The 12,394-nt window shown below is 59.1% G+C and overlaps 1 protein-coding gene across 1 annotated transcript; it reads right to left on the reverse strand.

Moving 5' to 3' along the window:
* Positions 1-262: 262 nt before the first annotated feature.
* On the reverse strand, positions 263-11,226 carry MRPL22 (mitochondrial ribosomal protein L22). The gene is made up of 7 exons (XM_037500855.2): positions 11,195-11,226; positions 11,056-11,098; positions 4,954-5,089; positions 3,890-3,955; positions 2,742-2,819; positions 1,532-1,601; positions 263-1,027 (listed from the first exon to the last, which is right to left on the reverse strand). Exons 1-7 carry the CDS (start codon positions 11,220-11,222, stop codon positions 816-818), a joined length of 633 nt encoding a protein of 210 aa, XP_037356752.1. The 5' UTR covers positions 11,223-11,226; the 3' UTR covers positions 263-815.
* Between the last annotated feature and the right edge of the window lie 1,168 nt (positions 11,227-12,394).

Below are 12,394 nucleotides of genomic sequence, written 5' to 3' on the forward strand. Positions count from 1 at the left end.
TTGCAGGTCACTTGAACTGCTGCCCAAACAGATGTCAGGAAATAGCTCCCCACAAGCCTGCCTGAGTCAGACCCACAGGCCAGGCGAAGTGAGCGTGAACCAGCGGGCATGGCCAGCTGCTTCCGGCAGCTGGAGCACACCTGCCAGCACACCTGCTCAGGTAGAAGGCCCCAGACGGCTGCTGCAGGGGGAGAGCGTGCCCCCTGCTGCCGGGGCGCAGACACAGCGCACAGATGGGCTCCAGGGAACTGAACTGGCTCAGAACAAAGCAGCAAGAGCACTGCTGGAAGCAGACAAGAACAGGCTTTATTGAATAGAAGAAAACTTCCAAAGTTAAAGCGGTCCTGGACTTTTAGGTGAGTGCCCCTAATAAAATCTAAGTTACAGCGAAAGCAGGACGACAGCCATCGCCCCGGGCCCCGGGCCCGCGGGGACTGAGGGGAGCTGGAAGCGCAGACCCTGAAACACTCCCAGGGCAGCTGGTTCACCTCCACCCTCCCAGGGCCACGAGGAAGCAGGTGGGTCAGGACAGGCGAGTGCCCATCCCTGCGCAGGCAGCACTGTCTGCTCCCCTGCAGGGCACCGGCTGGAAGGCCACGGTCCCTTCAGAAGGGACTTGAGCCGGCCCCCTCCCAGGGGCCAAGGCCTCAGACCACAGCCAGAGGCTGGCGCCACGGGCAGAGCCTTGGATGTCACTTCCGCGAAGCCAGCACTTGTGCGTCGGCTCAGAAACGCCACGACGGGTCACACAAGGCATCTGTCCTTAACTCGCGTTGGCCTCAGGAAGCAGGGCGCCGCCGCAGCCGGCCTGGCCGTCACAGAGAGTGGATGACCGTCCGCTGGCGGAGCTCCTGCACGTACTCTTGGGCGCGGGCGGCCGCTGTCTTGGGGGCCTCCGGCGGGGGCGGGGGGCCCTCCACCAGCTTCACGAAGTAATGGCAGTAAACCTTCTCCATGATCCCGAAGCGGCCCCTGCCGTGGTAGCGGATGCGCTTCAGGTACTGGCCGCGCCCGGAGGTGGACTCCGCTGTAGGGAGAGAGCGAGTCAGGGGACAGGTCTCAGGACAGCGGCCCCCAGGGAGCTGCCCTTTCTCCCTAGACACTGAGGCCACAGGCGCTCACGGGGCCCATGCAGGGCCGGCACAGAGGGAACAGGAGTGGGCCCGCCCCGCTCCGCCCCCTCGAGCGGATGGGAGGGCGTCGGCTGCCCAGGCCGCCCCGGGAGGCCCACAGCACGATTTTAAGACCCTTACACTTAGTTCATGGTCTTAAAACCATAAACCTTGTCCCCCAAAACTTTCCCTGTCCCTCTTGGATAGCCTGACCCCCACTGCTGCCTGCCATGTCTGGCCCGCGGGACCAGGCCCTCCCGGCCCCTCACAGACAGAGGGTCTTTAAGTGCACCTCTGGGCCCCTCCACCTTTCAGTCAGTCACACAAAGTACAAATTTTCCAAACTCAGTCCTGTTCTTGCTTAGCTCGGCCACGAATAACGGACCCCGCGCCGACGCAGAGAGGAAACACGCTCTTACCTACGTACAAGTTGGATCTGAACTCCACGTTGTGGTCTCGCACCGCCATGTCCTGCGCCTCTAAGAGAATCTCAAACGGGGAAAAGAAAGGCGTTCACACGCGGCCCTGCGCTGCAACGGGCCACGTTTCTCACCCCTGTGACCTTGCTCGCGAGCCGGCTAATCACATGCCCCAGTTTTACTCAGTTTTGAAAAGCGAATGTCAAATTTATGACAAGAAACGAAAGAGGAGGACGTGGGAGCTGCCCCTGGGGCGGCGTGGCCGGGGGGTGCAGCGCGGGGCTATTCCCACGGAAGTGTGACGTGCAGGGAGACAGCAGTGCCCTTGACCGGACACCGTGTCCCCGAGTCGGAGACTTGTCCAAAGCTCGGGAAACTCAAGAGGGAGATGGCTGAGGATTCTTCAACTCTGGACCCAAACATCAGACGGAGAAAAACTGCACTTGAGAATTTCCTCTAAGAATTATTAAGCTCCGCAGATACTTTGAAGTCCCTTCCTCCAGAACGCGTTTTCCAGAACAGGACGCCGGAGATCGGGACCAGCAGACACCAGAGCCCTTGCTTCCAGAGAGAGGCCGCTGGGGCGGGGTGGGGGGGAGCAAGGCGGCTCGCGGGGGCAGCGTCCTGAGCTGACCCAGCCTTTCGGCTCTTCCACTGTGGAACCGCAAGGGAGGCGCTGCCTCTGGGCGGGACTGACTAGACACCGGACGACGCTGCTGTCCCCAGAGGTCGCTGAGACAGGGACCTGCCAGCTCGGGCACCATCAGGACACTCAGAGCTGTGGGGTCCTCATAGGCCTTTTCTGCCACCCCCACCTGGCTCTCGGATGAGAAAAGTGGGAGCAGCCAGGTGAGGGCCCCTGTCCAAGGTCACACAGAAGTGTCACAGGAAGGACTAGGTGCCGCGGGCCTGAGGCTGAGCCCACCGCTCTGTCTACTCAACCCGTGGCAGCCCGTGTCCGCATGTGTAGGCTGATAGCACACACATGGCACACACCCGCCCCCTGAAACTCAGGCTTATCACTTTCCAGACAGACAGTAAACAAGAAACCCCGGCACAAATAACCGCATCTGGGGAAGCCCCGCCGAAGGCACACGCACCCGTGAGGCACAGGACTCGGGGATCGCGGGGGCGAGCCCACGTTCTAGAAGCGGCTGACGCCACTCACCCCATAAGGCAGCTCTGCACCCGCCCCCAGAGCTCAGTTTACCTCTTTAATTATTTGGGCCCCTTTTTTGTCACTAAATTCCAGCTGCGCCAAGGCCTGGTCAATGGACATCCCTCGGATCTGCAGAGAAGGGCGGCGGATGAGAGGGGAGAGGACAAAGTTTACACGATGTTCCTTTTTCACATCATCCGAGTAACGGTTACAACAGCTGACTAGTTATATGTCAACCATCCCTCATGAAGCTGGAGGACATTTTTAATTAAAAATTAAAATAGCTAACTACAGGGGCAAAAGACAAGCAAGTCTGAAAACGGACAGTCCCCTCTTAAGTCAAAATCTTTTTTTTTTTTAAAGAAGTGGGGTACGGGGCCTCCCCTGGTGGCGCAGCGGTTGAGCGCTGGGCTGCGAGGCTGCCCGCAGTCTCTGCAGCGCCGGTTCGTTCCCCGGCCGCCGGCGAGGATCCCACAAAAAAAAAAGTGGGGTACAGATCAGAGTTGGGGGGCGGGAGGGGGAGTGAGAGGATTCACCAGAGAGAGTGGGAAGCAGAACAGGCAGATGGACTGAAACACACTGCTGAGGGGAGCAGCGGGCGAGGCGGGAGACTCTGCTGCGCTATGTGGGTTGCTCCCCGGCCAGGGATCGAACTCGCGTCCCAAAGGCCACGGACAGCCTCACAGCGCTGCGCTCAACCCCCTGCGCCACAAGGGCCCTGAAGTCAAAATCTAACGCGAACACAGCACACACCCAGGTGTCGGCAGGGCCGCCCGGGTGAAGGGGCCTCCTCAGGCACCCGCACCACCCGAGGGAGCGTCCCTTTGCCGCCCTCCTCTCGGACATGAGTTTCGTGTTCCAGGGAAAACAACTTAAAAAGCAAGTGTTCGGGGGACAGAGCGGGGGGCAATGGCTCTAGATCAGGTGAACCCTCGTCTACAGAGCAGCGAGCCACCTGGCGTGCCTGGCACGGCCAGATTCCCTGCTGTGCCCCGCGCGGGCAGTGTGACCAGCGTCTCAGGACAAAGGTCAAACTGAAACACGCACCCACTGGTAGCTGCCGAGGAACTCCCTAAACACGCGCCACATCCCTCCCTCTTTGGAAATAACCAGGACAGGTTATTTTGATTTTTCATGCCCGGGGAAGCGCCCAGCCTCGCCCGGAAGCCCTGGCCCCAGAGCTGGTCCTCGGGACTTACCAGCTTTGCCAAATACCACATCTTGTCCTTGCTGTACTTGATCTGTCTCCGGCAGTGGTAGATTTCCTTATCGACAGGGGAAAATCATTAGCCATTGTATCCGCGTGAAGGTGACGACAGGAAATGAAGGGGTTTTCTCTTCACGCCTAATCAAAGTGCGGCCACGGAAGGCAAGAGCAGGCCCGCGCGGAGTTGCTCGTCCCGCCGCGGCCATCTCTCCGGAGCCTCACGCTAGCAGACGCTCGCTGGGCGCGAGGCGGGAGCGACCAAGGCCTCATCTGGGCCAGCGTCTGCAGCATCTGTACGCGGGGGCAGTGCAAGGCCCCGCACGGCGCTGTCCTCCCACGCCAAGCACCACGGGCTGCGGCTCCCTGCTCGCGCCGCGCCTCGGGCCCGCACCCCGGCTCCTGTGCGCATAGATAAATCTTTAAAAAAAAAATCAACAAGCTCAAAAAATCCCTCCCACAGAAAGCTCAGTGCTGGGTCCCCACAGCGGCCCATCTTCACACTTGAGTCACACAGGATCATCTTCAAATTTTGAGAAACACCCTGTCACGCCGGCAAGGGCGCGGGGAAAGGAAGCAAGAGTCGGCAAGAAAAGGGAAAGCGACCAGCCGTCCTCTCTGACACTGAAAGACCAACATTCACCAGGTGGGGCAACGTCTGCCCCCCGCCCCGCCCCGCTGGCCACGCAGCACCAGGAAGGACAAAATACCCCGGGGGACTCTCACGATCACACTCGAGATGGAGGCTGGAGGCGCGCGCATCACAGAGCAGCACCACGTGTCGGCTCAAAGAGAAAGCGCTGGAGAAACCTCTGTGTGACTTCCACATGGGCTGGGGTCCCCATCTGTCGCGTGGACACCCGGAACACCCACGAGCCTCCCGGAGCAGGAAGCGGGGTGCCTCGAGCTGAGTTTAGGGCTGAGGCCCCGCCCAGGGGGCCAAGCAGAGGCGCCGTTCAACAAGGGGGCTCCTGGCGCTGAGACAGGCCCACCGCGCGGTCTGCGCCGGGCCCCTTCCCTGTTCTTACGACGGGGTCAGAGCCGCCCCCCACAACTTACTGCCGGCCTCCGAGGTTCTCCAGGCAGCTGCGGAGGGTAAACGATTTTATTCTTCTTCTCCCACCTTCGGGAAATGTCAAGGGAGGAGCCGGTGTGGAAGAGCAGGTGCGGCGCGGCGCCGGGGGGCGGAAGGAGCCTGCAGACACAGACACCAGGCTCACTTGGCCGCGCTGAGGGTGTGCGCGGCGCCGTGCCACCCTGCCGGGCCTCTGGAGGCAGGTGAGAGAAAGCACGCTGGGCGTTTTCGGCCAGAGACTGCTTTCCAGGAGCTGCCGCAGAGGGTGAGCTCTCGGTTGACCAGAGGGCCGGCGGTTCCCCGAGTAAGTCAGGCGATGAGCAGACTGGGCACTGCTGGCCTCGCCCGAACCGGCCGGCACCCGGCCTCACCGCCCCCAGCCAGCCCAGGCCCGAAACAGGCTCACGGGAGACTCAGTGGGTCCCTGACCTGACCCCAGGGCCCCAGCCCCGCGGAGCAGCTAGACAAAGGGCACCGATGTGTCGCCCCAAGAGATGAACGGGTGAAGAGGCAGCGCGGGCTTCCCGCAGAGGCCACACTGCCGGCCCGCAGGGAAATGCCAACTCCGTTCAGTGGCTGTGGGGGAGTAACGAATGCGCTGCCCCCGGAACCCGTGATGGCTGGCAGGAAGGTCAGTCAGACCCTCTGGGCAGTTTGTTCTCCCGAGAAACAAACCCTGTCGTGTAGGCCTGTTGTCGTAAGCTCGCCACCCCCTCGCCCACCCTCTCCGTATTTGCAGCCATGACTGTGTACGCACTACGGAGCTGGCGTGAGTGCCTCTACCACTACTGGGCCTTACCCAGGAGAAGAGGTAGTGGACAGGCCCTTCCGGGGTCTCTGCAGACCTGCACTTGCCCTCCTGCCCTCCAACAGCTCAGAACTGTGAGGCGGCTCCTCACCAGGGGGCTGCTCCTCTGACCCGTCCAAGGACTGGGGCGAGGTCCACGTTTTCTGCACACCCTAGACCCAGCAGAGTGCCCTGCACCCCTGAAGCCCTCAATGCACACTGGGGCGGGGGGAGGGGGGTGTCACATGACAGTGCTTGCAAAATTAAACACACCATGAACTAATCACAACAAAGTTGTTATTACAGCATCTACACCTACAACACTTTCTTTTCTTTTTAAAAGATTTATTTATTTATTTATACAAGCACTGGGTACAGTCAGAAGCGCGGGAGGGTGAGAGAATTCACCAGAGCCAGAGCGGGGAGCAGAGCAGGCAGAAGGACCGAAGCACACTGCTGAGGGGAGCAGCGGGCGGCAGGAGAGGTCTGCGCGCCATGTGGGACCCTCCTCCGGTGGCCGGGGAGCAGCCGGGGATCGAACTGGCTCCGCAGAGGCCGCGGGCAGCTTCGCAACCCAGCGCTCAACCACTGCGCCACCGGGGAGGCCCTACACCTACAACACTTTCAAGGCTTAAGTGATTCATAAAATGAATTATCAAGCAAACACTAAACTACTATCATCAAATTAAACTGAATTATCGTTCCAAATGGGGCACTTCATGCAGAAAGTGTATTAAATTCAAAGCTCTTGTGCGCCCTCTACCGGCCATTTGTTGGAAGACCCCTGAAACATAAAGGAAGCCACCCAGGGGTCAAAGTGTACATAAAAGGAATTCAAAACTTGGGGCCTCGCTGGTGGCGCATTGATCAAAGACGCAGCGCTATCAAGCTATCAGTAGCCACTGCAGCGTGGGTTCTATTCCAGCCAGGGAGCCGATCCACATGGTGCAGCAGACCTCTCCTGTGGTGCCCGCTGCTCCCCTCAGCAGTGTTTTTCATCAGTCTGCCTGTTCTGTTCCCCACTCTGTCTCTGGTGAATTCTCTCACCCTCCCACGGATCTGGCCTGTACCCCAGTTTTTTTTTTTTTGTGGGACCCTGGCCGGGAATCGAACTGGCACTGCAGAGGCTGAGGGCAGCCTCGCAACCCAGCACTCAACTGCTGCGCCACCAGGGGAGGCCCTGTACCTCGGTTCTTGTGTGAATAAATGAATAAATCTTAAAAAAAAAAACCCTCACAACTTGAGGCTTTTATGAGACCTTTATGTACATACGTATCTCATGTGTGTGTATGTGTGTGTGTGCATGTGTGAGAGAGAGAGCAAGAGCGAGCGAGAGAGACAAAGCCTTTGAAGAGTCTCTAGAGAGAGTAATCTCAAGCAGGTGGAGTTGGTGGGATTAGGAAAGGTGGCCTGGTCATCACCAGCACAACCCCCTTCTGCAAATTTTCCTCCCACAAACATGGTGTGTTGAGTCGACCTCGAGCGCCAGTTCATCTCAGTGCTGGACACAATCAAAATATGTCAAATCTTTTTCTTTTTTTTAAGGCACTAAAAGGCACCCAGGACCAACTTTTATCCTTTGGAAATTCTGAATCCTCACCCTCGTCTCCTTCACGGGGAACCCACACCCCTGGCTTCTGCTCTGTCTGTGTCCTGGGTGGGGTGAGGCGGGTGAGCTACTCTCCAGACCAGGTGGGCACCCCCAGAGCTTGTCAGGTGGTGCTGGCACCTGGGCCACGGGGCAGGGGCCCCCTCTGGGAGCTCGCCGTGTCTGCCCCCACACCCCTTGCAGACTAAGCCAGGCTTAAACGTGGCCACAGCAGACAGCGCCACACTCTGGGACCAAGAGCTCATTCGGGTCAGAGTGAGGATCTGAAACTCCCACAAGTCATAATCTGAAAGAGAGAATATTTCCCATTTAGTGTTCGATGGTCCATGTTGAACGTTATCATATGGCACCCGAGTCCCAGGTGGCAGGACTGGCCTGGGCCCCACCCAGACGAGCCTGCGGTCACGCGTCAGGCCCAGACAGCCGTGCGCTAAGCTGGAGGTGCTGTCGGACATTAAGTCACCCCCACACTTGAGGCCGAATGAAAGAACATCCTACTTCTAGCCACGATTAAAATCTAAAATAAAGGGCTGAAATGATATGTGTGTTCTCACAACTGGATGTAATTTCACGTGGCAAAAGTCAAGGGCAATCAAATAAGGAAACTGGGAGTTTAGCCAACAAAGTGCCCTCCGGGACCCGTGGCCCACAGCCGCCGCCTGCATGCAGCTCCCGCCCTGCTCAGAGCGTGTCCCCCGAGCTGCCAGGCGCCCCCCCCCCCACGCCCGCGTTGTGACAACTAAGACCATCTCCAGCCATTGCCCAAAGTCTCCTGGGGCTGGGGCAGGGGAGCTCCCCAGTGGGAAGTCACACTAGCTAAAGTGACAGTAAGAAGACAGGCCCAAACAAGCAAACCAAACACAAACAAGGCCAGGTCTCGGCAACAGAGAAACTTGGTCCTTCTGCCTCAGAAAGTCCCCGCTCCCTGCTCCCCTGCCCTGGAGAGGTCCTGTGCTGACAGACAGACTATAAACCAGAGGTTTCCACACATACACACCCCCTCACCCCACCCTCCTTACCCCCGCCCCGGTCCAAGGGCTGGGATAGCAGCTGGCACACAGCAGGCGTGCAGATGGACCTGTGGGACGCATTACAGGATACAGGGCAGTCAGGTAACATGGTAAGGCAGCAGGGCTGGGGATAAGTGACTCCAAAAAGATGACTTTTAAAGATGCAGGTCTAGATGGCATCACTAGCTTCAAGTGTAGACACAGCTGGTGTCTGTACACACTGCAAAATGCTCCATTACCACACAGTTACAATCTTTTCCCCACAATGAAAACTTTTAAAATTACCCTCTCAGCAACTTTCAGTATGAACTATAGCTCCCCTTCTCGACATCACATGCCCGTGCCTTATAACTGGAAATTTGTACCTTTGATCCTTTTCCTCCGTCTGTATGCTCTGCCTCTGCCTCCTGCCAATCTGTGCTCTACATTTATCAGCTCAGTTTTTACTTTTTTTTTTTATGGGGGGAGGGTGAAGAGGCATAGTTTGTTTTCCCACATCCTGCATGTGAGCGAGGCGCACATGTACTTCTCCGGGGCTCACTGCTCTCAGCGCGGCATCAGGCCTGGCATCCAGCCCCACTCCTGCAGTCCAGGGTTTACGCGCGCAAATGCACCATCCAGCTGTCAGATTTCCACCAACCTGCTAACTTGTGACATTGCCAACTTGGTTTTTCTTGTGGAGAATTTCTATCTCTGGAGAGCTTAGTCACTGGTGCCTTCAGACCTTTATGCTAGTCCTTCAATTTCTAAACCACCTAAATGTACTCTTCACTCTTTACACAGAAACTTTAAAGCCGCCTCCTTTCAAAGCACCCTACTGACAAAACTCCCTGAACCATAACTCTGTCCCCCTCCCTGCTCCCTGCAGTCTCACAGAGCACTGTTTAAAGTGCTTTTTTGGGCTTAGATCCTAGATTTGCTATGTATACTAAGTGTGCAGCCTTCAGTAAGACACAAAACTTGTCCAGTGCATCCCTGTCAGTGAAGTAGGAGACTTGGAATTCAAAAGCTGGAAGCTGTCGGTAGGCCCCAAACAGCTGACAGGACAACTGTATTTGTTAAGAAGCCATTTTTCCTTTCCCCAGTGTGGTGCTTTGGGAGGAATGCACTCTGTTAACGTGGTCCAGGTCCAGGTCCTGCCATCCAAACAGATCCCTTTTTACCCCAGATCATTCATTTCTACTGCTTTTCTAGCACCTGCATGCAGTTATATTTTTAATCAGTGAATGAGATCTCTAGGATTTTACATGGTTATCATGAGCATTATTTATACCTTTCCTATAAAGTTTCCACTGATCACTTCCCCATCAGAAAGTCCAGAATAGGGATTCATAAAATTATATAACTGCAGAACGAGAAAGAATGCTAGGTTATCTAGCATCATTGAGCCCTCTTTTATTACATCCACCACCAGTGCACCTGCAGCCCACCCCCACAGTAGTGCAAGACATTTTAAAAAAGCAAATGTTAGCAAAATAGTCACTTTGTGCAAGACCCCATGCTGGAGCTACAAAGAGAAACAAGAACTGTGTCCACCTTGTGGGGGAAACAGGGTAGTGAAGGGCACAAGACAGGAAGCCACTGTTCCAAGGCAGACATGCTGAAAGGAGGAAAGAACAATTTTTCGCTTTAGTGCTATAGCTGAGAAAACCTCCTGAAGGGGAAATAGGTGCTCAGTGGTTGGAATAATAAATAGAAATTCTGTCTTAGGACATAGGGACACGACATGAAAAAGTCAAGAAGTAAGTGCACAGCATTTCAGAAAAAATCTGCATGGCTGGGATGGAATGACGGAAGATAATGTAAGAAAGCAAAGCGTAGACAGATTCCATTTTCTTCTTCAACCCACATCTTTATCCCCCCCACCCCGATCTAGAACCTAGGACAGAGCTGAAGATAACAGGAATTGAACAATAGCAGGTAGCAATAAAACAGTAATGGCAGTTAGGACCTAAGGTGGATTACAATATGTCTCGCGCTGTACTGAACATTGCCAGGTAATCTAATTTAATCACAAAAAGTCCGTGAAGTTACTAATATCACGCTCATGTCATATAAGGGAACTGAAGCGTAGAAACGCTAAAAAACTTTCCCCCAAATCACATAACTAAATGGTGGATTCACATCCAACTTAATCTGTCTCCCAAACCTGTGAACTAAAGCAAAACAGGGATCAGCAAATGCACCAACCAAAACGTTTACGATCAGATTATCAGTCGCTAAACAGAAACAGCTGAAGGCCGCGGAGGGCCCAGAAGGCTGCAGAGAAGAGCGCGGGGACCCCTTCTTGCAAGTCCGACCTGGGCTGCCTTCCCCGACCTTGCAGAGCGCTTCTGTCGTGCGGCAAAGAAGGCTCTGGGCGCACCGTGGGACGCTCCGGCACTCCCCGCACCGGGGGTCGCCTGGCCGGGGCTCCCGCCCCCGTCGGGCCGCGGCACCGCAGGGCCCTCGGGCGGCGGGAGCCGGGGAGGCGCGGACGGGGGTCCCCGCCGCAGCCCCGCTCACGAGAGCCAGACCCGAAGAGGCAGCAGAAAGCCAGGAGGCCCCGCGCGCGGACGGTCGGGGCGGGCTCGGAGGGGGCCGCGGGGACCCCGGGCGCGGGGCGGGGCGACGAGGCCGACCCCGCAGGCGCGCGCCGCACACGGGCGCGCAGGGACGGGCCGACGCCGGCGAGACTCACCCCCAGGCCAGCCTCCCGCTCAGGGTCAGCCTCCACAGCGCACCTGCAACGCCAAAGCCGCCGTCAGAGCCGACTCGTACCTCGGCGCCCCGCCCGCCCGCCCGCCCCGGAGCTGCCCCCGCGCTGCCCCGCACCTCACCTGCCCGCTCCCGCGCGGCCGCCGCCATCTTCCCTCGGCCCTACGGAAGCCCGCGCGGGCCGCCGCCGGCTCGCCAGCACGCATGCGCGGGCCGCCGCCGCCCGCCGTCGTTGTCATGGAGACGGCCGACGCGCCGCGCGCGCTGAAAGGGCGCCCAGGCGGATGCCCGAGTCAGTGACTTAATAAAGGCCGAAAACAAGTGCATTTTCGCGGATTCCTTGGTGTCCCGAGAGCACCGCTTGTGCTAGAGGAGACTGGCGATCGGGCCCCTTTCAGGGGCTGCACAATGCCAGCGTCCCGGCCGTGGCTGCTCTGCAGGCTGCGCCCCGAGATGGGACAGCCCCCGCCCCGGGCTGGCGAGCACCAGGGCCGCCGCCATCCCCTGAACCTCAGGTCCTCCTGCCGACGCGCCGCCGGGGTGGGAGGGAGGTCACCTTCCTTCCTAGATGGGGGAGCTTCTGGAGGGGTAGAGGCTCCCAACTGGCAAGCCCGGGGGCGGGCGGGGGTCAGGCCCGCGGGGCAGGGCTCCACCACCCCGTCCCCGCGGGCCTCTGGGCGGCAGGGCGGGTCTTCAGGTGCCGCCGGCCGCAGCCAGGGTGCCGAGGCCCAAGGCAAGCCGTCCCCGGGAGCCTCAGCAGGTTGGGGAGGAAGAAGAGCCCCTTCCCCGCGCCCGCCAGGCCAGTCCCTGCGGAGCGGGCGCCGGTCAGGCCGCTTCTCGCGAAGCCCGGGGCCCAGAGAGACCCTCTTCCCCCCGGCGCGTTTCTGCACGCCGCCTTTGTCTTCGACGAGCTGGCTTCCTGCGGGGCGTTCAAAGCACCCCAGCGTCGGCGCGGCTCCCCGGCACAGCGACTGCACCCGCCGACCCACGGCCGCGCCGCGGGAAGCGAGAAGCCGGGCCGCGGGCGTGGCGGCCCTGGGGGCGGGGCGTGGCGGCCCTGGGGGCGGGGCGGGGCGGCCCTGGGGGCGGGGCGTGGCGCGCAGGGGCGTGGCGGGGCCCAGGGGCGGGGCGGAGCCCTGGGGCGGGCGGGGCGGGGCGTGCAGTCGGGGCCCGGAGCGCGCGGGGCGGAGCGCGCGGAGGTTGGGCCTCGGCGCGCGCCGTAGCCAGGGCTGGAGGGGCGGGGCTTGGGCGGCTCCGCCCCTCGGGCCCGGCGTGGAGCGCGAACGGCCCGGGCGCGGGTCTGGTCGCCGCCGGCCGCGATC

Source organism: Talpa occidentalis, unplaced genomic scaffold, assembly GCF_014898055.3.
Source record: "Talpa occidentalis isolate TD23 unplaced genomic scaffold, MPIMG_talOcc4v2.1 talOcc4.9, whole genome shotgun sequence".
In the NCBI taxonomy this organism is placed as follows: domain Eukaryota; kingdom Metazoa; phylum Chordata; class Mammalia; order Eulipotyphla; family Talpidae; genus Talpa; species Talpa occidentalis.